The 27,300-nt window shown below is 35.7% G+C and overlaps 4 protein-coding genes, 1 long non-coding RNA gene and 4 other non-coding genes across 10 annotated transcripts; all 9 read right to left on the bottom strand.

Moving 5' to 3' along the window:
• Positions 1–2,918: 2,918 nt before the first annotated feature.
• Positions 2,919–4,890, bottom strand: LOC106431816 (plant cysteine oxidase 1-like). The gene is made up of 5 exons (XM_013872646.3): positions 4,442–4,890; positions 4,221–4,348; positions 4,001–4,130; positions 3,297–3,518; positions 2,919–3,197 (listed from the first exon to the last, which is right to left on the bottom strand). The coding sequence occupies exons 1-5, from the start codon at positions 4,728–4,730 to the stop codon at positions 3,070–3,072; spliced, it is 897 nt and encodes a 298-aa protein (XP_013728100.2). The 5' UTR covers positions 4,731–4,890; the 3' UTR covers positions 2,919–3,069.
• A 1,528-nt stretch (positions 4,891–6,418) lies between these two features.
• On the bottom strand, positions 6,419–8,627 carry LOC111204301 (probable pectate lyase 19). The gene is made up of 4 exons (XM_022698665.2): positions 8,281–8,627; positions 7,440–8,202; positions 6,933–7,178; positions 6,419–6,840 (listed from the first exon to the last, which is right to left on the bottom strand). Exons 1-4 carry the CDS (start codon positions 8,472–8,474, stop codon positions 6,616–6,618), a joined length of 1,428 nt encoding a protein of 475 aa, XP_022554386.2. The 5' UTR covers positions 8,475–8,627; the 3' UTR covers positions 6,419–6,615.
• Positions 8,628–9,079: 452 nt separating this feature from the next.
• On the bottom strand, positions 9,080–11,827 carry LOC111210875 (serine/threonine-protein kinase PBL34-like). Its single transcript, XM_022711617.2, has 6 exons — positions 11,058–11,827; positions 10,500–10,846; positions 10,288–10,423; positions 10,082–10,218; positions 9,883–10,006; positions 9,080–9,801 (listed from the first exon to the last, which is right to left on the bottom strand). The coding sequence occupies exons 1-6, from the start codon at positions 11,302–11,304 to the stop codon at positions 9,278–9,280; spliced, it is 1,515 nt and encodes a 504-aa protein (XP_022567338.1). The 5' UTR covers positions 11,305–11,827; the 3' UTR covers positions 9,080–9,277.
• A 76-nt stretch (positions 11,828–11,903) lies between these two features.
• LOC125593895 (inositol hexakisphosphate and diphosphoinositol-pentakisphosphate kinase VIP2) lies at positions 11,904–21,203 on the bottom strand. Of its 2 annotated transcripts, none has more exons than XM_048770256.1 (30): positions 20,774–21,203; positions 20,563–20,622; positions 20,272–20,318; positions 19,975–20,058; positions 19,014–19,077; positions 18,689–18,842; positions 18,308–18,378; positions 18,069–18,173; positions 17,795–17,887; positions 17,535–17,609; positions 17,048–17,133; positions 16,716–16,922; positions 16,530–16,629; positions 16,374–16,444; positions 16,072–16,150; positions 15,741–15,899; positions 15,555–15,597; positions 15,318–15,400; positions 15,155–15,217; positions 15,002–15,076; positions 14,586–14,711; positions 14,106–14,347; positions 13,964–14,008; positions 13,809–13,875; positions 13,537–13,608; positions 13,163–13,407; positions 13,026–13,083; positions 12,642–12,809; positions 12,465–12,539; positions 11,904–12,334 (listed from the first exon to the last, which is right to left on the bottom strand). In XM_048770256.1, exons 1-30 carry the CDS (start codon positions 20,858–20,860, stop codon positions 12,089–12,091), a joined length of 3,150 nt encoding a protein of 1,049 aa, XP_048626213.1. In that variant the 5' UTR covers positions 20,861–21,203; the 3' UTR covers positions 11,904–12,088. The 2 variants fall into 2 exon arrangements, with proteins under 2 accessions (XP_048626213.1, XP_048626216.1); XM_048770259.1 differs by having other exon boundaries at positions 20,792–21,202.
• A 2,971-nt stretch (positions 21,204–24,174) lies between these two features.
• LOC125593889 lies at positions 24,175–27,217 on the bottom strand. The gene is made up of 2 exons (XR_007329704.1): positions 27,031–27,217; positions 24,175–24,549 (listed from the first exon to the last, which is right to left on the bottom strand). It is a non-coding gene; the product is annotated as an uncharacterized LOC125593889 (long non-coding RNA).
• On the bottom strand, positions 26,493–26,585 carry LOC125607803. Its single transcript, XR_007338869.1, has one exon. It is a non-coding gene; the product is annotated as a small nucleolar RNA R64/Z200 family (small nucleolar RNA).
• LOC125607800 lies at positions 26,643–26,728 on the bottom strand. Its single transcript, XR_007338866.1, has one exon. It is a non-coding gene; the product is annotated as a small nucleolar RNA U54 (small nucleolar RNA).
• LOC125607701 lies at positions 26,769–26,845 on the bottom strand. Its single transcript, XR_007338772.1, has one exon. It is a non-coding gene; the product is annotated as a small nucleolar RNA SNORD18 (small nucleolar RNA).
• On the bottom strand, positions 26,912–26,990 carry LOC125607793. Its single transcript, XR_007338860.1, has one exon. It is a non-coding gene; the product is annotated as a small nucleolar RNA Z199 (small nucleolar RNA).
• Positions 27,218–27,300: the final 83 nt, after the last annotated feature.

Raw genomic sequence — 27,300 nt, 5'->3', positions numbered from 1 at the left:
AATAGTCTTTGTTTATGTCTTTCTCAAAATAAAATTTTCACTAATCAAATAAAATAATGAAAACAAAACTTATATGCAGTTACCTGGTCACGGCGCTACACTGGAGACACGGCTTCGTCGTTGGAGATCAATAGCGCTTGTGCGTGGTCATTCGCGGACATGAGAGATGTATGATGTGAAGAAGAGACGCACAAAGCCGGAGCCACCGTCATCACCCGTGAAGTCGTCGTGAGTTTAAGTTTTTTTTTTATCTATGTTCCTTATGCGTCAAGCAATCGTTTATCATAAGTTTAGTTGTACTCATATTCTAATAATTTATCTTATCTTATTTATATTTCATTCCCATCTTGTGTGTCGCAGATGAGAAGCCCACGGCGGAATCCTTATTGTTTTTGGTGGTCAAGTCATTCCCGTTCCATATCAGATTGGGAGTAGAACATCAGAGAGGATGACATGTTAAATTTTTTTAAAGAGGTGCCATTGTCATTTTGGAAAACGTATTGGTTCGGGTCCTTCGGGATGATAAAAAGATCTCGTCTGCTTCAAAAATCATAAATGTCATTCTTGTCATTATAAATTATTTTATTAAATTAGCAAACAATCAAATTTAAATGTGTTTGATTATTTTAACTAGCTCAAAAATATTAAGTAATATTTAAAATTCAGAATAACTTACATAAACTAATAAAATAATTATATTTTTAATTGATATTAACATATTTGTATTTTATTTGTAATATAAAACTATAAAATATACATTTTTAATATTATATACAAATAAATATAAACACATATATTCTACATTTTGGCATGAGAACTTTTCAAAAATAAAATTACAAAAAAATGAGTTTCCGTGCGATATCGCACGGGTTCCTGACCTAGTATATATAATAATAATAATAATAATAATAATAATTATTATTATTATTATCAGAAATCATCAATATTTCCAGTTCTACCAAGAGTTTGTTTTACACATGATAACTCTTTTAGAAATAATCAAAATATCTAATTCTACCAAGAGTTTCTGGAAAATATCAATACATATATCCAGCTTGAGATATGTATAATTCTGTTAGTTGGTATAAAATGTATTTATATGCAGAGTAACGAAGAGGTCTTCCACAGGAAATACAACTATAATAGACTTATATATAATATTTGGGTCATCAACTTGCGACTAGATTTTACAATTTCTACTACTGACCTAAGGTCAATGGTTTAGATGTAGACATTGAAATTCAACAATTATCAAAAGATTTATACGTTTAAAGCCAGCTTGGAGATTCTCCATTGAAATTTAGGTCAATGGTTTCAGATTTGTCATTGAATGAGTGATTAGTTTATTATTGTTCTTGGGGTTAGACTCCCATCTCTATGCATTATCCAAGAGATTTGAATTCAAATTTGATCGTTTTTTTCTCGCAGAAAATAGTGATTAAGTTGAAGGAGTACATGTCCACATACAGCTAGTAGTACCACTACTTATTCTCCTCCGTTGAAATTGATCATATAGGCCGGTTCTTATTCAATCTTATACCAACTATCCGGTTACCTGTTATTTGTTGAATATATATACCTGATTTATAAATTTCAAATTGGTAGAGCATCTTATGGACTATATCTAAGTACTTGTCCCTACTACAAATATACACAATCCAAACCGAAACAAAACGACTGCAATGTTTGGGAATTTGACACAATTAATTGTGTTATTATTAGAATGACTCAAATTTTTAATTTGGTACCATGATGAAGGGTATGCTTGTGCTCAGGTTGTTAATTTTTGGAATTTGAACACTAAGGAGGTTGTTTGTGAAGTTGTGGAAGGAGATATTACTCAGCTAGTTATTCAGTTTCAAGATGAGCTTGGTAATGCGGTTAAAGGTAACACTCAAGTTCCTGTCGTGCCCAGGGAGTTGCCCAAGCAGGTATGTTGCTTTAGTTGATTTTAGTTCGTTGTTTGATGTGAGCTTTGATTACGGCAGTATCGTGAAAAATTGATGGACTTTGACTTGAGCTTGCCTATTAGTTCTAATGAATGTGAAAGGTTTTGCTTAGCTTAAATGAACTTACTTTATAAGGATTGATGCATTGGTTTGTTAAACCTTGAGGCGATAAAGTAGTTTAATTTGTCTTTTTTTGTTTCTTGACAAATCTTGTGTGTATCATTTAGTGACAGTTATATATACATATATATATTGACAGCTTCTCCAAGGATATGTCTTTAACATTGAAGCTGGGAAGCAAGCTTTGACGAACATCAAACCCTTACGGCTCTTCTCTAACATCGAAGTGAATCCACGGCCAGATGAGAAAAACGAAGGAGCCATTGTCATTGAGATCATACTGAAAGAGTTTGAACATAAGTCAGTTGATGTTAGTACTGCGTGGAACATAGTTCCTGGCCTTGGAGGAGCTCCCACATTGGTACTTAGTTTAATTATTCTCGATTTTCCCCAACAGTTTGGAAACTGATTTAGGCTGCAAATATATTGTTGGCTGAATAGAGAAATAAATTACATCTCAATATATAGTTCTGTTAGTTTCAGCCAAAAAATACACCATCTACAAATATATTGTATTTGTTGAAGAATCAGCAGAATTCAGATAATAGATGGGAAAACAAAACATTTTTAGCTGAAAATTATCCATCCATCCTCATAAGAAGAGAGAAACAGAGGGAACAACATTTTTCTCTTACCATCACTATTTTTATTCCACTAATCATTATTTATCTCATTCCATCTTACAAAATAATCTCTTTAGGTTTAAATGGGTTTCTACCATGTATATCGAGATCCAAACCAAATTAATCAAAATGAAAGAATAAATCAAAATTTAAAGTAAAAGAAAACAGATTCTAAACACTAACTCGGAAAATATCAAAGCCAAATTTATTGGAAAAAAAAAAACAGATTTTATTTTGGCTAAAAATAGAAAATATATATATTATTTTTCTCGTTTCCCTTTCCTTTTTATGTACAAAGAAGAATTTAAACTAAGAAGTCCAACAAAAAAAAAACTGATTCCAAATCTGAAATGCGCAATAGATAAAAAAAGAAGCTCTCAATCCTCAACCTTTGGGCCTGTGTATAAAGCTCCAACTACGTTAAGATCCTCTGGATTATCACCTCTTTCTTGCAGCCATGCATGACCTTCTTTCTCAACTTCACCTCTCAAAACGTCACCTCCTTCTGAAAAAAAAAACATAATAAACTTTTTTATCTATCTGGACTAGTTACATGTAACTCGTGTACAGGCTATTATGACTAGTAAGTATAAAAAAAGCTCACCTGATGAGAAGTTGTCCAAAGGGAACTCTAGGAAGTAAGTGCAATGTCTGCCTTCTGGATTGCAATAAGGAGGGCCAAGCACGTCTAGAACCGCGCACGCTGTTATGGCTGTGAACCTATGCATGTTCCCACCATCTTCAGGGTACAAAATGGAGGCGTTGCATGGTGCGGTTAACGCTGAGTCCATCTTCAGTTTTGCCAGCCTGGTTTTCGGATCTCTCACTGCGAATTGAGATATCACTAAACGATAAATGTCTTGAACTGTAATAATTTAAAACGTGAAAATGGAATTGTATAACATTCAGAGCACCTATAGAAAAAAGACATCGAATCTTTAGTTCCTATTGAGACCAATCCAAATTTTTGACACAAGTAGGATGATGACCTACATTAAGAGTATGTGGTCGGTCCTAAAGTGAGATTCGAGTCATCATCACATCAGTGAGATGAGACCTATAATACTATTTAAGGTAGATGGACCAATCTATATTTCATTGAGATTCGTTTTTGACTTTTTGAGTAGAAACAGCATAAAAAAAAAACTTCCAACACTACCATTCCAAGTATCATCACTAATCAAAACCTATAATTTTCTTTTGCTAAATTGGGATTATATCTTTGAGATATTAAGTTAAAAGTGACTTCCTTATCTTCAAATATCTACTGAACCCTAATAAGTTTTCTTGGGACAAAAGTAAACTTACTTGGAGCATCAGCCACCCAATCATAGGACTTGATGTGCATTGTACCAAAGAGAAGCTTGCTAAAAACTGTCATCCCTGGATGGTTATGAAGAGGAATGACACCAGAAGGCGGCAAACAAAAAATCCCGATCTGCCAATAAAAAAACCCTAATGATGATTACTTACACCACAAGGAAAAAGGACAAAAACCGTGAGTGTGTTGTGTGTTTGGTGACATTACCGAGAATTGTTCACATTGGTGTAGATGCAGATACGTTATTGGTGGCGAAGACCCATCTTCTGGTCCGTAGTCTGGTCGGAAATAGGGCATGGTCGGAGCTAACCCGACATCCTCTGTTTTCATATTATCTAACATATTACATAACCAAACTCAAATCAAAACAGAAACTTTATGAAAAACCCAGAAAAATTCAAATGAGATTTGAATCGAAATTACAATACCAAGAATGTCTCGTAGCTGTTGGATTTTATCTTCAGAAGGAATAACTCCAGGACCGCCACTGGAGAACACTTCCTTGCAGGTATCAAACAGCCGCCGCACCGGAGTGATCTCATCCGCCGGAGAATCACTCCTCTTCCGTCGCATCCCCCTCTTCTTCGTCTTATCCTTATCCTTCTTCTTCTTCTTTTTCTTGATATGAGGTGAATTAACAGAGTTTGGATTAGGGCTTTTAACTTTACATTGATCTTTACTCAAAACATCTTTCTCTTGTTTCATTTCAAACCCCATGAATCTCACAAACCCCCCACCGAAAGACAGAGACTTTGTTCAATCTGAATCTGGTAATGAAAATGGGATTAAGGAGAAAGAATGAGATATAAAACAGGGAAAAAAAGATAGAGATACCATTATCGAGACAAAACCAGGGGCTGTTCTTTTTCTTACTATGGGCTTATGTTTTGTTTCAAACAGCGGATTCCTTTTTTATCCGTTTCGGTCTTCTCAAAGGGGCAAATGTGGAAATACACATACATAAAAAATATATATATTTATAGCATATACGTAGTTGCTTGCTTTGGTCGGTTTAAATCCGGTTATTCTTAACCGGAGATCCAGTTTTTATTACTTATTTTGGTCGCAGAAATTGATGATTCATCAGTTATGGTGTTTTTAGAAAAATAGAACTATTGATTTACTTTATTAATTCCACATGTATGAATATAAATACTATAGTATTTAATTTGTTTTTTTTTTTCTGAACCTTGGAATTGTTTTGTATGTTTGCTTTAATTGAAAGCATTCGTATGTATTTTTAAGGAAATGTCGGGGTTGTCCCTGAAATTTCTTGTACTTGTCCCCCCCGGTTTATATGGGAATGCTAGTAGTTTGTACTAGGAATCTTTGCTCTTATTATTTTTATTTTCTTATAAATATACTCCCTCCGTTTTTTATTATAAGTCGTTTTAAAGCTATGCACATAGATTAAGAAAATCATTAATTTCTTATATTTTCGAAACAAAAACATCATTAATTATTTACCTAACCATAATTTAACCAATAGAAAAATAGAAGATATATTATCATTGGTCAGACAACATTAATTACTAATAAATGTTACATAAAAAACCGAAAACGACATATAATTTAGAACAAAAAAGTTTCTCTAAAACGACTTATATTAAAAAACGGAGGGAGTATTAGTTATTTTTGGCATAAGAGCATATCTTTGGCAATTTTATTCATTTGTATTATTTTGGTAGGTACTATAAATTATCCATTTACAAATTATATATTTGATAATTTGAGATCTTTGGGTCTTCAAAACCCACAACAACCTGGTATTGCTTGCCGACTCTGCTGAAATTTATTATTTTAAAAAGAGAAAGCAACTAGCAATTATATTAACGTTTAGAAAGCTCGAATATCATTTACATCCGTCCCTTTTTCAACACGTTTTGAGGACAACAATACTTAATGCGTAAGATATTTTTTTAGGTTGTTTGAAAGATTTTAAAAGGAGTAGACCTAATTATATAGCGAATGGAGGCTAGTACACATCTTTCTGTGTTCCACTTCTTTGGCAACATTTCTTTATCCACTATTCAGCATTTTGTCAATGAAGCTGAGAGGGTGGTACAGCCATACTATGTGGTCTCATTGGCTGATGCCATGTTTCCATAACATGTAAGTTTAACTTTCTTTGGTACATTTTCCGATTGTATGTTTATTAGGTGAGCAGATGGATTTGTTCTGCCCACTAGGGACTAGTAATGTTCAAGAGAAATGCTTCATGAGTCACTTATGAGATTCCTATAGCTTTTCCTTTCAGTTGTTTCTTCTAACTTTTTTTTTGTAATTCCATTTCTATCTTAATGGGATCATCTCTCATCGTTTGCTTCTCTTCATTAGATGTAAACCCTTCCTTAATTAGCTATAGGAACCAAAGAAGAGAGATATCACCACAAAATCAAACGTAGTACAAGAATTAGCTATATTTACTTACTCTTTTTACATCTTTTTTTGTTCATATACACAAAAATACAAAATACATTTACAAGTTATAACGTTTTTCATTTTCACCCCTTAATTCATTATTTCCTGAACTAGATAGAAGCAAAAAAAATCAAAAACGTTGTTGCCTTTAATTCAGACAAGTAATCAAAAAGGAAATGGTCTAACAGCGTCTTCCGACTCTGCAATCAAGTGCTCCTGCGTATTTGGTCAACTTTGAAACAGCGTATCCATTTTTCGGTTTAATCATGTTTCGTCTGGTGTGATCAGTTTCATAATTAGGATCTCCAGATTGTCTAAAATAAGCTCCATTCATGAATATATCTTTTTCAGATCTCCAGTTCCAGTGTTTCCACTCTTCTTCCGGAGCATAGTCTCTCTTTGTCACCTACATTTGTTACATTTTTTCACAAGTTAACAATCTAACATCCAAATTTTGTTTTATGCATTGTTAAGCACTATTATTATGTTTTTAGTTACCTCTCTGTAATGAGGTAAGTGTGGAGGAGCAATGAATCGGTTTCCTTGGCTGAGAATTGTTGGACTTTGACTGCCTCCGATAGCGTAAAGCTCCCAATGAGTGTAGTCATTGTTCACAACATGAACAAATCCCCACCTGATCCTTGGCATCCTCTGCACTAGTCCTTTACCAAAATGGTTATAAGCCACTGTGACTTGCATCTTTTTGTCTAAGTCATAAGTGTTTTGAGCACCAAGCAACATCACCTACACAAGCAAAAAATCCAAAAAAAAAAAAAAGTTTATAAATGAACTTACGATAGAGGCTAGTAGCAGAACTGGTTCTAGGCACTACCAGTTTTGGGTACAATCGGATGAAATATTTATCTTAACTCCAAATATTTTAAAATTTATTATATTTAAATCGTATGACCTCAAAATTATCAAAAAAAAATATTAAGATTAACCTAAAAATGTTTATAATGATGGAATAATATAATTTAGATTATATGGATAATGAATGTTTACGTCGTTGTGGTGAGTGAAGTGAGAGTTGGAGATTGTAATGGCAGTGGATCCAACAATGGCATCAATGAGTCCATCTTGACATTGCGACATGGAGACATGGTCAAGCCAAATGTTAGACGAACCGTATATAGACAAACCGTCTCCATCGGCTCTAGTCCTCATTCCAAAATGGTCTGCCGAGTCACGGATCATACCACCGCTACTCTCAGATATATGGTGAATATGCAACCCATGGATAATAACATGTCTCACGAACTGCATCGTGACCCCCGCGCCATGCGCGATATGGACATTAGCTCCTCGCGCATCGATAGTCTTGAAGCTATTAATCAGAAGCTCTTGGTTTAAACGAATGCTCATATCGTTCTTGAAAATGATCCAGAGAGGCTCCTTCTGAATCACGGCGTGACGCAACGTCCCGGGTTCAGGGTTCACCATGTCCTCGTCGAGGTTGCTTGTGACCACGTAGATGCGTCCATGTTTACCACCGACCGTCATGTGTCCGAACCCGCGTACACATTTGACAAGCTTCTTGCGACGCTTAGACCAGTTCTTACGGCAACGCCAACATTTATCTATAGGGTTACTTGCGGTACACGGTCCCTTGAGCTTACTCCATTTTCCTTTGCCTTTACCTCTTAAGCTTCGTCTCGTGCTGTTCGTCGAGTTATCTCCGGATCCGACCATTTCAATGACCTCGTTTTCCACCTCTTCAGGCTTCGTGTTGTTATCTTCCTCGGTCGGTGTAACATCAGTAGAGTTGCTATATACATACCAGACCAAACCAAGATTTTTAAACATTAGTAATGTTTATTTATTGATATAATTAAACTTGACTTACTCGTAGTGACGTTCGTGAAAGTGATCGATGATTTCATAAGGATCAGAATGATAAGCTTGAAGAGTGAATTCTCGGGCTTCATCAGCTCGTCCCGACCAATATTCGTCCAACTCAGACATGTCGGCTCGTATGGTCGGGATCAGACCAACAATACATAACACTAACATCAACTTTAACAGCCTAGCCATAACCATCTTTTAAAAATATTTGTGTGATCTCTTTTTCGCTAAGAGAAATAGTTTTATTTTAATATATAAGTTGTTTCCCCTGTTTTCTTAAGGGATTAAGATTAAAATGGGGAATTATTAAGCTTTCTCAAACATAGATCGTTTTCTGTTTAATTTATCTACTTCTTTGGAAGCCTATAGCCTTTAGATGATGGACCGTACTGCGAGTTTTTAGAAACGTGAACGAGTGGTGTTTAGATAAACTTGATCGAGAAGCACTCTCTAGTTTTAGAAAGTTACCGCTAATGATGGGTCATTGTTTATTTGTGGGCAATGTCTATATTTTATTTTTTAATTATTATATTTAGCTCCCAATTTATTTTTAGTTTTAGGTTTATTGGGACAAAAATAGGATTTGTTTTAAATGATCCCATATTTTGGATAAATTTTACATTAACTATGATCTATTATTTCAATAAAAAATCTAGACATATATTTCTTTGTTCATAAAGGTCATTCATTTCATATTATTAATTTATATATTAACAAGAACTAAGAATTAATTGAATGTTTTATGGGTTATGAAACTTTGACCTATGTATGAATCAAATCTTAAAATATTCTGAACCAAATTAGATAACTAGTTTCACATTAAAATCAGACTTCCATAAACAACCCAATTGGATTCACCGTCCTCCATCGTCTTTTTTACATTAATCCATCAAAGAGTTTACCATAACATCATTAGTTAAAAATTTATCTCCTTAGCCGCTTAGAAAAACGATAAAAGCTTCTTTGACCATTTAGGCTTTTGTCCACACAAGAGAGCTTTATGTAGTTGCTCCTTTAGGCTTTGGAGAAGGCACCTGATGTCGATAAGGCGAAGAACCATGTTGACCATGAGGACTAGACAGCGTCCTAAACACAGGCTGCGGCTGCCCGTTTCTTGATCCAAACCCGTTTCCTCCTCCCTGAGACCGACTCGACCCGTTTTTCAAACGCTCGGCTTGCATCGTCTGAAAGTAGTAAGAAGAGCTCGCCATGTCTTTAAGATGAGGAAGTGGTTTGAGCGCTTCGACGACGTCACTCATCTTTGGCCTAACCTTGGGGTCACGGCTCAGACACTGTGCAGCGAGCTGAGTCACCTTTTGAGCGCCTTTGATCGAGAAATGGCCCTCGAGTCTTGGATCGAGTAACCGGTAGAACCTTCTTTTGTCGAGTAGATGCGGTCTTGCCCATTCCACTAAGTTGTGTTCGCCGTTGGGGCGGTTCTTGTCCATGGACCGTCGTCCCGTAAGCATTTCGAGGAGAACCACACCGAAACTATACACATCGCTCTTTGATGTCAAGTGACCTTAACAAGTTCAATGTGAAGAGAGTCAACAAAGAAGGAAACAAACCGAAGTAACTAGATCATAACAAAGAGGACACTCACCAGTCATTACATACTCAGGAGCAGCGTAACCATATGTACCCATAACTCGAGTGGAGACATGTGTTTTGCCTTCATCAGGAGCGTCTTTGGCAAGTCCAAAATCAGATAGTTTTGCATTGTAGTCCTGAAAAAAAAATGGGAAAAATTAATAAATCTAAAAGTGTTCTCATGTAAATGGATAAGAGTAAAGGATACATACTGCATCAAGTAAGATGTTTGAAGTTTTGAAATCTCGATAGATGACAGGCTTCAAAGCTTCTTCATGGAGGAAGCTGAGACCTTTTGCAGCACCTACGGCAATCTTCATCCGGATAGACCAAGGAAGAGGCAACGACCCTTTGGAACACAAGAAAAAAAAAGGATTAAACATTGAACAACATTGAAATGGTTGTGAGGTTTACATACTTCTGAAAAGGTGATTCTCCAAGCTTCCTCGAGGCATGAACTCGTAAACAAGCAGCCTTTGATCATCTTCGATGCAATAACCGACAAGCTTAACTAGATTCGGATGAAGAAGGTTACCAAGGAAATTGATCTCAGCCTACAAATGCAAGACCACACATTAAAAGTGATAACAAAGAAAGAAACAGAAGAAGAGAAAGAGATTGTTCTCTTACAAGCCACTCTTTGTGACCTTGAAGTCCATCAGGATTCAAAGTCTTGACAGCAACAGTAAGCCCAGTACCGGGTTTAACAGGAGCAGTTCCATTCTCTTCGATCCATCCTTTAAAGACACAACCAAAGCCTCCTTCTCCGAGAAGACTCTCTGGTCTAAAGTTTCTAGTAGCTAGCTTAAGGTCGTTGAAAGTAAAGTTCCTCAGGTTAGAATACGCCTTGAGCTCTTCGCTGATCATTGGAGTCGATGAGGAGCTTCCTGCGTTGCTGGTCGTTGTGGTTGAGGAAACAGGACCAGCTGGTTGATCAGTTGATTTCTCATTTGCTGATTTACTTTCCATTGTCGTCACTAAATAAACCACAGAACAACATCCCACAAGTGAATAAAGCTAAAAAAAATAACAAATCAAAGATTAAAGCTAAGTTACTACCACCCTTAACTCCAAAGTTCCTAACTTTGGTAACATCACAAGTTCTCAAACCAAATATGGAAATAAGAAAAAAAACCCACAAGGAAAGTTTTCATTTTTCGATTCAAAGGTCAAGACTTTGAGTTGTACCTGTGCTGGTAGTGGCGTAGAGAGAAGAAGAGGAAGCGTCAAGGTCTGATTTTGAAGGTAAGCAGCCAATCATGAACCTGAACTTGACCCAGCACCCACTTGGTTCTTCTCTTTCTTCGTCTTCTTCGTCAAAGGTTTCGCCTTTACTTTTGCTAACGACATCGTTCTTCTTCCTTTTCTGATGCTCAGCCTCGTTAGGTTTCTTCTTCGATTGAGCTTTGACAGGATCAGTATCGTTCAAACCCATCTCAGCAAACACAGTTACGCAGATGATTGTGTTTTGATCAGACCAACATAGTATAGCTTTGGAAGAATCGAAGAAGAACGAAACCTAAGGGGGAACTAGAGAGAGAGAGAGAGAGAGAGAGAGAGAGAGAGAGAGAGAGGAAGTGAGATTCACTAAGGGAATGGATCAAAGCCCCAAGTCGCGCAATTTTAGTCAAAAAAGGAGGAATTGATGTCTCCGGTGAGAGAGAGAGAGAAGATGTGCAGAAGAGAGGGGAGAGAGAGAAGCTTAAGGAAAAGTGAGATTTTTTTTCACATGTGCTACTACAGTAAACATAATTGAAATTATAAACAGTTTAATGACCCGTTTATTGATTAATTAATTCAGTAATTATTAGCTACCTACAAGAGTGATTATTGGTTTCAAATCTCCTGGTCCTGGGATATGTGTTTGGTGTGTTTTATTTTTGTCTGCTTGGAACCACCAATTTATCAAACACTGCTTATTATTCTTTGGGATATTATTAGGTACGAATCGTATTCCTTTCCCTTTTCTTTCCTCTTTTTCGGTATCCAATTAAAATGATTTTTGTTTTGAGAATATACTGTTGTACATAGAAAAGCTTGGAAATTTCATATATTGCTAACTCAAAACGGGAATTATTCAGAACAATTAACAACTAAAGATCAGAACTAAAAAATTGAAGATTTTAGTTTACTCAATTAGAAAAAAACATTGTCCAAAAAGAAATGGATTAGTCGGCGGTCGTCTAATTTGTTGCCTTTTTTGACTGTCTATTAGAGGTTTAGTTCTTGTTGAAGGGCCAGAGTTTTACAAGACGCTCGAGCACGGCGGCGCTTTTTGAAAAGTAACCGGAGAAGCCAGCCGGAATTGACGGCGGGGGGAAATCCTCTGGCGGCATTGCAAAGGGACGTATCATCTTCTCCATTGTCTCCAGTGTCAAACACGAACCAACCTCTTGAAGCCTCTCTGGTCCCATTATTGGAAGTGTGTGTTCCCTAAGTAATGATTTTGCTTCCTCGTCCTTCTTCTGTTGTACCATACAATACATTAAAACCATTTCTTCTTGTCAATAAATCAACAAAGTAGGTTGTTAAATATCTCTGTCACTACATCAAACCCCCACGAAGAAGAGTTTAGTCTTTGCTGTTATATATTACCTCTAAGGGAGACAAATCTGCGCCACGGCTACATGTTAGTTCGATTCTGAACCGTTCCGGGTCTTCCAGAGATTCCTGCAGGTAAAAACAATGTTATAAGGTTTCAGTGTCATATAAGTATATAACAACTTGAAATCATGAGTGGAAAAGGGGGAAAAAGACAGGTGAATTGTAAACCTCAGTGTTCTCGAACAGTCTTAGGACAATGTAGCTCATGTAATCAAGCTCTTTAGTCTTACAAAGGCGTTCCAAAGCGCTTTGGCAGACGAGACTTTCTTCTCCTTGAAGAGATTCGTCGAGGTTACAATACCGTAGAACGTTCATCAGAGAATGAATATGTGATTCCTGCCAATCATTACATAGCAAAAAGTTATGTATAAATGAATCCACTTGTGTTACACTGATTATAATGCTGCTACATAGTTCCATGATCTAGCCATATATCACAGTCTTATTTCAAAAAAGCATAAAAGTCACATGAAATGAAAATTAAGTTTTTCTATTTTTTCTAGCCGGAAGCTTTGCATGTGCAGTAAGTAAGGAATGGAAGAAGGAACTCACAGATGTGAAGTAAAGGCGTGTCCTCACATGACGTTCAGGCGTCATGACATTTGCATACCTAAAGGGAATACAAAGAAACTGAGAAAGATAGACAAGATATGAAGTCACTTAAGCAGGAAAAGAGACTTTTCAATTACTTTGGATCTAGTCGATATTTGGTTTCTTTATCATCATCTTCATCTTTATTCTCTCCATTTGTAGGCCGTTTCAACTCATCGCTTTTAATGTAAAGTTTCGGTTGACTATATCTATCCTCCTTTTTCGACGAATATAATGACACTGAGACTTGGTCTTGACTGTTCTTCAGTTCAGCAACACTCATGGCCTCTTCTCGAGTATTCCTCAAGTCGATCAAGATTTTACCAAGCAAGCGACGAGCAATCTTTAAAGTCAGAAAATAAAAAGAAATTAAGCCATTAGACCATCTGCAAAAACCATGGATCCTCCATGAGTGAAAGATTAGACATTATATGCCTTTGTGGGAATTAGAATTCCACGTTGAGAAGCCCACCTTTGAACCGATTTTGAGCTTTTGCTGTGGATTGATCCCATACTCATTTGGTATTACACCGTCTGCAAGTAACTGCAACCACAACACTTAACTGGCTCTAATCAACATAGTCCATGATCGAAATGCAAAACAGAGATGTAACAATTGCACAATTTGAATCTGGAAATCTACGATGCATGGCTCGGTATTGGTAGTAAAGTGGTACATTGGTAAGTACCATTTAAGTTTCAGAAAGTGAGAGAGAAAACTTCAAGTTTTTATTCAGTTCATACCTGAGCAATTTTGAAGAGTTCGTCTAGTCCTTTCAGGTCGAGATGAGAATTATGTAACAGATCATACCTGGTATTAATGACACATTGTAGGATACTCAGAATGGAGCAGTAATAAGCTAGGATCGATTTATAATACATTAAAATGCAAAGCTTACTTGCATGAATCGTAAACATCAGGAATCTGCGTTATGTCAAACCGGCTGCATTTAATTCCAACCATCAGTTCCATTTTAAAAAACTCATGCAGAAAATAAGGATAAAAACTTGACAAGCATTGATAAGTCCAATATAACCTACTCTCTTCTTTCGTTGTAGAGATCCCGTTCGAGTTTTTTCCACCGAGCATACATCAAAAGGAATCCTTCACTACCACAAGGTAATCCAGCAGCAATCCGGCCAACGTCAATGTTTGACTTGCCAAGGGCCTTTGCTTGATCATAGGGAGGGGCTAAATCATAAGCACTAGGCTCAGTGTGATTCTCCTCTTCATCTTTTGCAAGTAGCCTCACTTGTTCAGTAACCTTTTTAGCTAGTTTTATCTATTTATTTAGAAAGTAAAGAAACAAGTAACGTTTAGTATATATTTTGTGATCTCCAGCAAAACCTTTTCTATCCCTATGCACCTTTTAAGAAATAATATTATTAAAAATGGAAGAAACATGCAAATGATATTGACGATGGCATTTGAAATATGCCTTTTAACAGTAGATACGCTAGAAAGCCCTTCAGATTAAAATATGCTAATAGACTAACGTTTGCAGAAAAAAGTGTGATTACCAATTCAGGTAGGTGCTCATCAGCGTGAGGAGGAAGTCCAGCCCCATCAATCATCCAAGGTAATTCAGAAGAGACGTAATCATTTACCAACTTTGTGCCAGCGGTAATGATCTCATTCAACTGAGCCTGAAAGGCAAGTAAGGAAAGGAATCCAAAGCTGTTAATAATTACACATGATTGTTTAATGCATATTTGAGAGTATACTTCACCCTATTTTACACAGATGAAATTCAACAATCTAAAACATGCATATGAGAAAAAATGTTCAAACATCAGATGAGCAATCTAGAACGCTATGCATGTCACTATTGATTATTGGTTGATGCTTCAGACGTGTACCAAAACAGGCTTTCATTCGTCTCATATCTGCTGAATCCACAATAAAGTTGTCAATAATAATAAAGAGAGGGAAAAACCTTGGCTTCTTCCATTTCAGTGCTCGCAGTATCAAGGCCATCCAACATGGAAGAGTCCTTGCTAACCAGAGAAACCTAAAGAAAGAAATTAAGAAATTTAGTGATTATGACAATGCCAAGTACGGTACTACCTTGGTAAAAGAAACGGCGAACCAGGATTGGGGTCAGCTGTCCTTCTAGGTCCAGCAGGCCTTTAGCAAAAGCAGCTGCAGACATCTGCAAGCAGTGCAACCGATGAAGAATATACAGAAGACTGAATGTAATATCTCAATGTTCTATGGTCCATCTTCACTACTAAATCGATATACAGTTGTACCTGAACACGTCCCTCGTCAGAACTGTAAATTTTAAGGTCATGACGGTATGTACTATGGAGACGGAGCAAACCGGTACCTTCACCTGCAAGCATATCCCGTTTAGTTATAAACCAGTCAGAAATAAAACTTACACTGAACAACACAATAAACGAATTGTTTCAAAATAGTATGAACATATGGAAAGTGGAACATGAAATGATCGAACAAATTGAAGCAGATCAAGTGCCGGTCGTCACCTGGATACATATTGTTTCGGAAGTATCTACCAAGTTCTTCTGCCTGTGGAAAAAAGTAAGCAAACATTAAAGAATACGTCAACCCTCTGCAATAATGTTAAATGTCCTACACTAGAAGTCCATTAGCAATACCATTACTGAAGTTTGCATTTAACATCATCTTACGATACCAAGTAACAGTTTTACCTGCTTTCGACCAGCATGAGTTAGAACACCCCCATATTTCAGAACCATAAGAGCCTCCACTGGGCGTTCTTCTTCACCTTCGCCATCACTTTTTGTTACTTTTTCCCATTTTAGCGGCTTTAGCTGAACCTTTCTGTATATGCCAGAGAAATGTCCACCCTGCACGTTTTACACATCTATGATATGAGACGGAGGTTGCAAAAATTGTTTTCCAAACATCCTTAGAAAAAGGTAACAATGTAGCTGCTACTGGGTAGAAGGACTATATTCAACAGAACGACAATGGGCTGCATAAAGATACACCTCAGAGAAAAGGAAAATAATTTTTAACCTCTTCAAGAACAGCTTTCACTTGCCGAAGCTTGTCAGCATGTTCAAGGTCTTCTGCATCACTATCACTTTCACCTGGTCTAAACATCAAACAGAAATACAATAAGGTAATTAGGTAGTAGGGACGCAGCTGGAGAATATTTAACAGAAACATAAGGACTGTTCCAAGAATGAGATAAGCTCTTTCATATCTATCAACCTAGACATGAAATCCATGGATCCATTGGCTATGGTCAGTAGTAAGGACTCACGCAAGGAAAATGCTCAATACAGGAAGTCATAAGATCACTATCAGAGGTGTACCCTGTGCGAGGAATTAACATTCTTGTAGCATCCAATAGATCTTGCAATTCGACGGCACTTTTAAGTTTTGTCTGCAAGTAAGAAAAAAAAAATGCACAGAATAAGAAAATCACTGTACGAAAGAATATGAAGATAGAAAAAGCCTGCGCCTCTTACCTCAGCTCTTGGCTTTCCTCCATTGTACTTCAGCATCAAGTTTAACAGCTTTTCCTCTGTAACTTTTAGTTTCACTTTTTGCTTAGGGGTTCTATCACCGCTGCCAAGAGAAGTTAAACACAACTCAGAGCCTGGGTGAATATAGAGGAGTTTAAAGAGGACAGGTGAACATATGCTTAGACATACTGCCGAATAACAGCAATGACACAACGTAGCTCTTCCGACTGCCCAAATGTTCCAATGATGCCACTCCCTTGGCGAGTTAAACCTTCGTTAGATAGGACAGGTTCATTGATCTTCCATGGCAGAATGGGAGGAACTGTCGAAGAAAGATGAGGAGCCTTTGCATCTAAAAACATTTTCCGCAACACACAAGCAGCATCGTCGTAGTACCTTACAGAAAAAGAGAACTAAAGACTTCAATGGAGTATGATAGAATTATGATTTGTGATTTTCCCTATGAAGATATAATTGAAACAACAGTCCGAAGCGAAATAAAAGTCCAGACTAGTACTCACTTATAAGAGTTCTTCACAAAACTCCATCCATTAACGTCACAAACGTATGAACTTCCCTCAGATCGTAAGAGATCAAATCCACAGACCTGGTAACATGAAAATGACTGCGTTAATGCATGTCATCAAGCAATAACATCTTCCGTTTTTCCTGGAAAAACCAACAACATGTGTGTATGCTTGTCCTTCTATTAGAAGATAATTTGTATCACGTTACCAAGCATTTAGTTGGAAGCAGTAACTGACCGATAGAGAAATTAAATTAGAGTATCTTTTATCACACTAAGTAATCATTCCTGCTAACAAATTGCAATGGAAGTAAGTACTTACCACGGATGCTATTGTGGAAGCGAGTATGAAAGAGAGCATTTAAATCAGCTCAATGGTAATTTACATTTCAAATCAGCGATCTTAAATCTTAAGAATTATGATAGAGAATAATAGGAAGTGAAGACACAATGACAGCCAGATAACTGGAATTCCAACATACCGCTTGCCTAAATGCAATGCAAACTTCTCTCGCCATTTGCTTCTCAGCAGGTGTTAGCAAAACTGGATACCTCACCTGTCCAATTAAATTACAATACCAGATCAAAGTTTGAACATCAGCGCTCATGAAACACAAGCTACGATTCCTCTATATAATCGACAGCCTTTGGTACCCTGTTAACCGTAGCTCAATTCTTATTGAGAGAAGAGCCACGTAAGGTTTCATATGTGGAACGGTTTCATAATGATCGGCAGACTTACTTCCTTTCCATCTGGGTTTCTCATAACAACACCATCAACAACAGGCGACTTTCTTGCTTCAGCGTGTGCGTATTCGGGACCCACAGTGTAGACCTGCATTTCAGTGTACATGAACAAACAGATTGAAAAAAACATAGGAAATTTAACAGCAACTTTTGACATATAAACGACCTGGATAATGACAAGAGCCTAAAAACACATTGCAATGCATTAAAGATTAAGTTGCCTTGGACTAGAACAGAATTATCTTATCTAGAAGAATCAGAATCAAAACCTTGACATCAGTTCCTCCAGTAGGCATAAACTCCTCATATATATAAGAACCTTCTCTCCTTACTCTTCTGACCTCAGGATGAAATTCACTTGAACGATTCCCAACCTAAAACAAAAACTTGGGTCAGAAAGATAGTTCAATCCAAGAAAAGCCACAGTTATGGGCCACAAATTATTACAATATGTTCAACTAGACAGTTCAATCCTAGAATAGCCAAGTTCGGAAGAAAGATGGAGTACCTTACGAAACAATTCTTTCATGCCTCCACCTGCTGAGCTAGGGTAGTATATCATTATGCTATGGTCATCTCCTTTACAAGCACAAAAAATGTCAATTATTAGTGGACAGTAAAAATAACTGCAAGTCAGAAAAGGAAAAAAAGAGAGGATCAAGGCTGATAGCCAAAAACGATTAGACTAACCTAATACCATCAAAACAAGGAAGCTCGACCAATTTAAGATTCATTTATCATTTACACAAGATGCATATTGAAGAGAGAACACTGAAGTACTATATAAACAATATATGAAAAAAGATGACCTAATACCCCCAAAAACGAAAAAAATTCAGAGAAACAGCAAACAATTAGAGAGATCAAAGATGTGAAAAGAGAAACTGACCATTGACGGGTTTTTCCACAAATGGCTTCCAGAATCGTTCACCTTTAACCTCAACAAAATCTTCATCCTCAACGAAATAATCAAGGTCTTGGTTGGGTACTTTTCTATTGACACAAGCATATCTAGGAACTGGAATACCATACATCTCCAGATGCTACAGGGAGCACATAAATACAATATTTTATTAATTTAAGAAGAAAGCTTGTAGATAATCGTTTTCATGAACAATGGAAATCTGTAGGAAAAAAGAAATGAGTGGGAGGCATGAAAAGTAGAAATAATATGGTGATACGAGATGCACTCTTATGCAGTCTAAAATGCATACCTCATACACTTTCCGGCGGTCATGAAGAAGGTATTGCGGATCCAAATCATTCACTAAAAAAGGCCTGAATCATAAGAAGATTGAAAAAGACGACCTCAAAATCTAAACAAAACTAATTCTGACCGGTAAAAGTGAGCAGTTTACTGAACCATCAACAAAAGTCAAAAAGGTATATAACCAGTGGCGGATCTAGCCGAAAAGTTTACCGGGGGCAAACAGTTAATAATCATTAACAAAATTTGTATTAAATATTTTATAAATATATTTTCTATCAACTTATAAGTGTATTATACAAGATCCATTGTATGGAAAACTAAAACTGTTCTTATATAATTCAATTACAAAATAAATAAAAAATCAGAAATTATAAATACAAAAAGTCACGTTTTTCATGATATGAAAAATACAAGTATATATATTCGGATCATATAATTTTTTTCCTAAATAGTGTTTTCTTTCTCAGTCATGGATTAATAATTATATATGAAAAACTAAAATAAAAATAATATTTTTTATTGTCATTGCATATATTATGATAAAGTAAAGAAAACTGATTATTATAACTTATTAAATAAATAGATATTTATTTGATGTTATAAAACTACTTATTTTTAAGCAACAAGTTGATTTTCTTAAGTTCAAAAAACAAAAACAAAAAAAAAGAGAAACACAAATTGATTTTATTTATTATATAAAACGGAAACAATGGTTTAATGTTAGTAAATCAAATATGGAAACATAATAATTCTAATAGAAATATCATAAATGGCCTTGTAAAAGATGGAAATAATGGAGATTTTGAACTGAGCATTGAGAACAGATTTTGTTACGGGGCAGAAATTATTTTTTCAATGGGGGCAACTAAAATATATACTCATCATTTAAAGAAAAATTTTAAATTTCATGGAGGGCAACTGCCCCATACTTACCTTAAGTAGATCCGCCCCTGTATATAACTCACTTTCTTAAAGAAGAATATGCTTGAACTTTCTCAAGAGGATATCCAGAGGAATGGAAAGCAATCAGACAATCACAAATCGGCCAACTGAAACAGGAAAATCCCTGGTGAGGTATTGGTCCCAGTCTCCCAGAATCTTAACTGTACTTAAATAAGCTTTGAATAAACTTTCTCCTAATGAACTAATTAATTAAATTAAAGTGTTAACAAATCCATGCATCAGGCCAATTAAAATATAAATATGATACGAAATAGCACAAAACCAAATGTTAAAAAAAACGCAAACGTTCACACACATACCTTTCTACAGGATCTTCAAGAATAACCTTGTCCCCAAAATGAATGATCTAGCAGTAAAGTTGTAACAGAGTTTCCATGAGATCACATCCCACAAACAAAAAGGGAAAAGAAAAAAAAAGTCTACACCATAGAATCTGTGACGACCAAAAACGACAACGAATTGGAATCACAAAAATTAAAGGCATATTCATTTCTAAGTGGAAGAACAAACTACAGGCTCTGAATCATCAAATCACACCCTGAGAAAACATCAGTGATTCTGTTCATCAATCGAGAGAAAGTGAGAGTTACCTCAAATTCGCCAAACGCTTGCAATCTATCCATGATTTGTCCCATGGGAGCTGAGAAAACCTGCAACGAACAATCAAATCTATGAGTGAAAAAAAAACAACAAGCTCAGTATCAGATTTGCTCGAGGGGGAGTGAGGATTCAAACAAAATCAAGCTCGCAATCATCTGTTCATCAGAGCTAAAACACGAGCACACGAAAGGGAAAGAAAACCTCGGGGCTGCATTTCACCTTCTTTTCCATGACGCAGACTCCAATCGTTATCTTCTTATCAACACCAGCTCCTTCTTCCATCCCCATTCTTAACTCGAGATCACCTATACGCACCACCTCTTCTCCCCCTTTCGTTCAACAATTCGTTCGATTATATCAAAGAGAAAGCACAAACAGAGACGAAATCGCTTCGGTTTTTGTACAACACGTGAATCATGGACGCGACTAAGATAGGATCAATCGAGAGAGAGCAAATGCGAGATCTCGCGGAGAAAAAGTCGGAAGAGACGTTACTGGGGAAAACGATAAACGCAAGCAGAGCAATAGCAATAGTGCTGTAAAGGCACGAGGGGAGAGAGAGAGAGAGAGAGGAGAGGAGATTCAGGCGTCAGGGGCGTTGCATTGAATTGACTAAAATAATAATTATTTGATTTTAGCATATTAGTGGGTATATATAGATTTTGTTTGTAATTAAAAAAGGTAAGATTACGAATATTTTAATTAGTCACCGACCCACAAGCAAAACCAACTATGCAAAACTATTTGGGAAAATATTGAATAGTGGTGTACATAATATTCACGCTGTTCTTTTTAGGAAATTCTCTAAAATGTCTAAATGAGTAAAGTCAATATAACGCGTATTAAAATAGTTTAGTTATTTAATTCTCTTTAGCAGCCATATAAACTTGTAAAAGTAATCGAAATGGTCCACGGTGTCTCTCGTCAAAATATATTGTAATCCAGTCAATGTAAAAAAAAAGAGCAAATGTTGAAGAAATATAGCAGTACTATATCGCAGGTGGAGCTTATATTTAAAAAAAAAAAAACAACTATAGCAGGTGGAGCTTATATTTTTTTTTTAAATAAATCGTGTGTTTAATAAGCTAGAGCCATTTGTTTGTTGGTTGAAGCTATAATTCAAATCAATGTTGTTGACGCATGGTTGGACTGGTTCGTCCACTAATTATTTTTGAATTAGGTTTCTTGTAATTGTATCAAATCTGGAGAGAATAAACAATGGAAAATGAAATTAAGAAAAATGTACTGACGAGATAATAAATACTATGATTAGTGTTGTTAGATACTGAACACTTAATACCTTTTAATTGAGACTTTAGATAGTTATTGATCCAAGTATACTTTTTATAAAAGCTTAACACCTCTCCAAGAATGGAGTAATTGTTCACATGAAGCATGGCTGATTTGACTAGGCCATCAGCCTCAGAGACCAGAGTTAAGAAAACGTGGAATGAAACAAACACAAATTAATACAACAAAAGGATGAATGAGACCAAGCCTCTAATATCATCAAACAACTATCATAGAGCGACTGTTGAGGCATTCGATGTAACTAAGAAGACTAACACCTTGTAGTCCCAAAAGACATTAAATTTTTGGATTTTTAAAGACGCATGGTTGTTGAACTTGAAGGGTGAGTTTGGATTTATGATTAAATAATGATTTAAGATAATAAATAAGTCAGAAATCTCGTTTGTATTATAACTAGATAGAAGTAAAAGGAGATTACAAAGGTAAAACATGTTTGATATTCGAATCGAGCACGCTCTGCTAAAAACATTAAAAAAGTTAAGTAAATTATATTTTTTTGCCGATGGAGAGAAAAATCGATCCTTTGCTATAAAAAAGACACTCCATATAAAACAAAAGATAGCTCATCTTGATTTGTGATGAGATCACTTATTCGATCTTTGTCATAATAAAGTTACATATTCGATGTGATGCGGATTCGACTCATTTTGCCCCTAAGCATTTAATGTGAATCATGGTATTATCCTGGATTTAATCTTAAATGGATTTTTCAGAACTAGATCGGACATAGATAGGACTGCGCTCCAACCATGGCTCATCAGTCATCAGCGCCGCCTTCATGGCCAGCGCTTCCACTTTAGATAGTTTTGTTACATTCTTATGGAGCCGAATCGAACACTTACCAAATAGCAAAACTACGAAAGGCTACATAATCACATACTAGTTTAAGAATAAAATAGTATATTTTAGTGGTTCTATTGTTTGTGATCAAAGGCGATCGATGCCTGCTCCATGTTTACATACGGGCTTTCATGGGTAATGCATGCCCTAACATTAACATGTGAGTGGGTTAACATGACAGACTAGTCAACTAATAGTGGAACAAATGGATCTGCAAGGCTAAATTTAATGCTCTTCATTAACCCTTACATTATTTATATGAATTTATTTAAGGACTTATTGGCCAAATGGCCATATTTTAGAGATAAGTCAAGGAAGTAGCTATGATTTTGACATAATTCATTGTTTGGCTTTTGTGCTTCCTTCTATCCGGTTATACCCCTTCAAATATCAAGTTACCGGTTACATATTATAAAATAAACGATGTGGCGTTTTTGTATGGCATCATAATAATCACATAACATACAGATCACGTTGTGCAGCTGTATTCAACACATATGATGTAAGGGTATGAATCGAGAGGAGTGGATAACAGTTGTAAGTGTGTCATAAACAATTCTAACCTAACGACAAACTGAAGATGACGACAAGTATATTCTATACCGATTGTATGAGTTTCCATACTATGTACCGTATGTGGAATAGTAATATTATAAATGTAGTTCCAAGTGAAATATGATCTTCATAATTTCGCTACTGTTAAAAAGGTACATAATGCAAGAAAAATACGTAATGCTTTACCCAAAATCAAGCCAAATATTCATAAATAAATTTATCAACCACACAGAAATAAACTAAAGGCCAAATAGTATGAAAATGTAAACTCTCGGTAAACCACACAGAACACAATATGTAACATAACCCAAATTTAATGGAATGTGGGCACATTGTGTTTGTTGTACGGAAAACCTTGTGACCTTCTATTTTGGTTAAATGAAATGATGCCAATGTTAACTTCTGATAATATATGTCCGTTATAAAGTGAATTAACGTTTATGACGTATATTACGTGAGAAGGTCTATTCCATATAGAATACACTATGTAATTTATCTGAAAACTGTTATTCCATATAAAATATACTATGTCATTTATATACTAGTTGCATACATTCATGATTGATTTACAAAATCTAATGGGGGATTGGTAGAAGAATACTTGATACTAAACACTAAACAAAAATTAGAAAAATATGAAAGTCAGATAGTTGGTGACAGCTACTCCTAATGAAAGAGTATGAGGATGCCACATGCTGAAGTCGATTTACTAAGATATTTTTACTGTGTAAATTTAAACAACTGGTGTAGGTTAATGATTATAAATGTGTGTATAGGGTTACATACACATTTGTACCATCCATTACGAGAAGACTTCTATACTATATACAATGTACTATTTAAAATGATACTATGTGCATACTAGAGCCAAGATTGGGTAACATGAAATACAAAGCTAATAGGAATGGTAATAGAACACTTAACATTAAACACTAAACCCAAGTTAGGGAAATATAAACCCCAATCCATAAGCAATCCAAATCTCTAGGAAACTGAATTCACATCTCATAATACTAGAGACATGTATTTACATTCCTCATGAGCCACATGAAATACAAAGCTAATGAGAATAGTAATAGAACACTTGACAGTAAACACTAAACCCAAGTTAAGTAAATATAAACCCCAATACATTGGCAACCCAAGTCTTTGTGAAATTAAATCCACCGGCCATAATACTGGAAATAGGTGTTAACCTTTTTTTTTTGCCGGTAGGTTCAAAGTCTGTCTCAAACAATCTACTTGGAAGGTCTGACTCGTCCATACCAAACCTGAAGAATGAAAAGAAATAGAGGCAAAGAGTGAGGACGGTTCACACTGTAATATTCAATATAGAAATGAATTTTGAGTCAAACAGAATAAAAATAGCTAACGAATGGAAAGACATATGATGTAAAAGTATGATTCCATATAAAATGGAATAATGTGAACCTTATACTATTCCACTTAACATGACATATAGCAATGAGATATACTGATACGGGCATACAATGAAACATCTATGTATTGCAGATGCTATTCCAAAAAATAATCGATATTTCTACACCATGAACTATGCATCGCAGAGACAAAAACCCCAATTCAAGCATAACTTAGAATAAGAACATCAGAGAGAGAACCACAACCGACCATAAATTGCAGCAAAGCAAAACATGATAGCAAGTGATAATATCCTCAGTGGAGTAGTTGAATGTGATAGGTATACTATTACATTTCAAATGGAAACCGGATTCAAAATATCATACTATGTGTACCGACTGAGCATTTCTAATCAATGATATTCCATGCATCTTCCCCTAAATTACTACACTACTTATTTCGCAGCACCGAGAACTTAGTGGGAGAGACTAATTCTGAATTGGGGACGATCGAATTCACATCAGCCGATGATACAGACCTAGAAACTATAACACTTTGATTATGAGACGAGCCCCAAATTGGAAGAAAATAAGCACATAGGACGAGACGGTGAAGAGAATCTACAACAGAGAATGAGAACTTATGAGGGGTTCAGAGATCTGAGAAGAATCGAAGGGTGAAGTTGGGTTAGAAAGGGTTTCTTACTACCGCCGCTGAAACCCTAACCAAGAACTGTAACACCGAAGAAGATTGAAAAGAGAGGACGGAGGAGCTGGAAAATATGTTGATTGCATGTAGAGTGGAGGCGATGGATGAAAGCGGTGCCGGAGACCGTTCGACTGCAGCAAAATTACCAGAGACGTTAAAAGGAGAAGATGTGAAGAAGGGTGAGACACGAGTTATTTTTGTGGGATGAATAATTAAAATATTTAATTATTTTTGTATCAGGTTGAGCCGGTTGTTTTTAGGGGTATTACAGTATTATTTTATATTTTTAACAACGTCTATAGAATCGTTAGGTTAAATGGCTACATGGTGAATATTGGTTTTTTTGTGGTTATAGCCTCCAATTACCCTTTATTTAAATATATGTCATTTTTTCCAACAATATCTATTCTACGAAGATTCTATTCTACGAAGATTCTGCGAAGCCGATAATCATTGATCATGGTTTGTATGTCAAAGAAAGCAGATGTCTTATGGGGTTTCACAGAATAGAGTACGTCTACAACTTTCAAACTCTTCACAGGTGATCTCATTTTCATAATCTTTTTTTTTTCACTTTCGTAATCTTCCGATTTGGGTAATTAACATATTGGGAATATGTCTATAAATTGCTAAAAACAATGATTCCTAAATGTTATGGTGAGTACAAAATTCTTATCCCTGTGATAGGTTTGTCACACATTAGTAAATTGGTCATGTCCTTCACGATATTTAAATACGAAGCGTAAGAGTTCCTTTTATGTTACGTTCACATTCTCTGAATTATAGATGTCCACGTGACTATACATATTACACGAGCTGTAACGCAGTCCATGAGATTAAGGTCAGATAGATTTTGGAAGTCATATCAAGCATCAATTAAGTTTTAGTTTTTCAAGGGTATTACTAGTGATCATAATAGTATACTGTCTTCTGCAAGCGGCTTCACAATTAGAATAATGAAAACACATTAAGATCAGAGTTTGGTATAGAATTATCGTTCACGGTTAATCTGAAACACGGACCAAATTGTTACTCATCACATCTTTAGTTTCCAATATAAAAAAAATTGTAATGGAAAAAGTTATCATAAGACGAACATGAAAAACTCAAATCTTACTAATGATCGTAATATGGAGAAAGAGATTAACTTATGCTCAGAATTATGAATATTTATTCTCATCGATTAACATCTCTGAAGTCTGACATGTGAATTTTATTCAAAAGATCATCATAGCAGAAGTTTTGCAAGACTTTTATAAAGTATATAAATGTCAATTTCAAAACAAACACAATCAATGGCTCTCATTAAGTGTAAAAATATTTCTCTTCATACTGTTTTCAGAATAGCGTATACTGCCATAAAGGCAAAGTAATCACAGAGCCAATACCAAAAGCTATCGAAAACTGAAACATCAAAGCTTAAGAGATCAGAGTTTGGTTTAAAATTTTCGGTCACGGTTAAATCAGAAACACGGACCAATTTGTTGCTCATCACATCTCTTAATGCTAATCCAATAAACGAAAAAAACAAAAATCAAAGAAGGTAATCAACGAGAAGAATAAGAAGATCATCAGAGAATTAAAATACTAAGAATCATATAGATTTCTCCTTCATATTGTTGCAGTATTTGCTCATCAGCTGATCTCACTACGCATCAAAATCCAAAAACAATAAAAAAACTTACAAAACGAAGCAAGAAAGAGGATGATGTCATGTCCGAACCATAGTAGAGCTAATGTCTGCGTAACTGCGTTATCCGAGTCTTCCTTATATATCTTCGCCAACGAGTTATAAGAAGAAGCAAACCCTAATTTGTATTTACTTTTCAATCGGCCTTTTATGCCTATTAGGCCCAAATAAGTTTCGTAACAAACAATGGGCCTTTGAAAAGCCCATAATAAATATGAGGTCCATTGTTTTACTAATCAGCCAACAAAAAAAAAGAAATTTGCTC

Source organism: Brassica napus, chromosome A3 (assembly GCF_020379485.1).
Source record: "Brassica napus cultivar Da-Ae chromosome A3, Da-Ae, whole genome shotgun sequence".
In the NCBI taxonomy this organism is placed as follows: Eukaryota; Viridiplantae; Streptophyta; class Magnoliopsida; order Brassicales; family Brassicaceae; genus Brassica; species Brassica napus.
The sequence above is the reverse complement of the archived record's forward strand: the minus strand, read 5'-3'. Positions and strand labels throughout refer to the sequence as shown.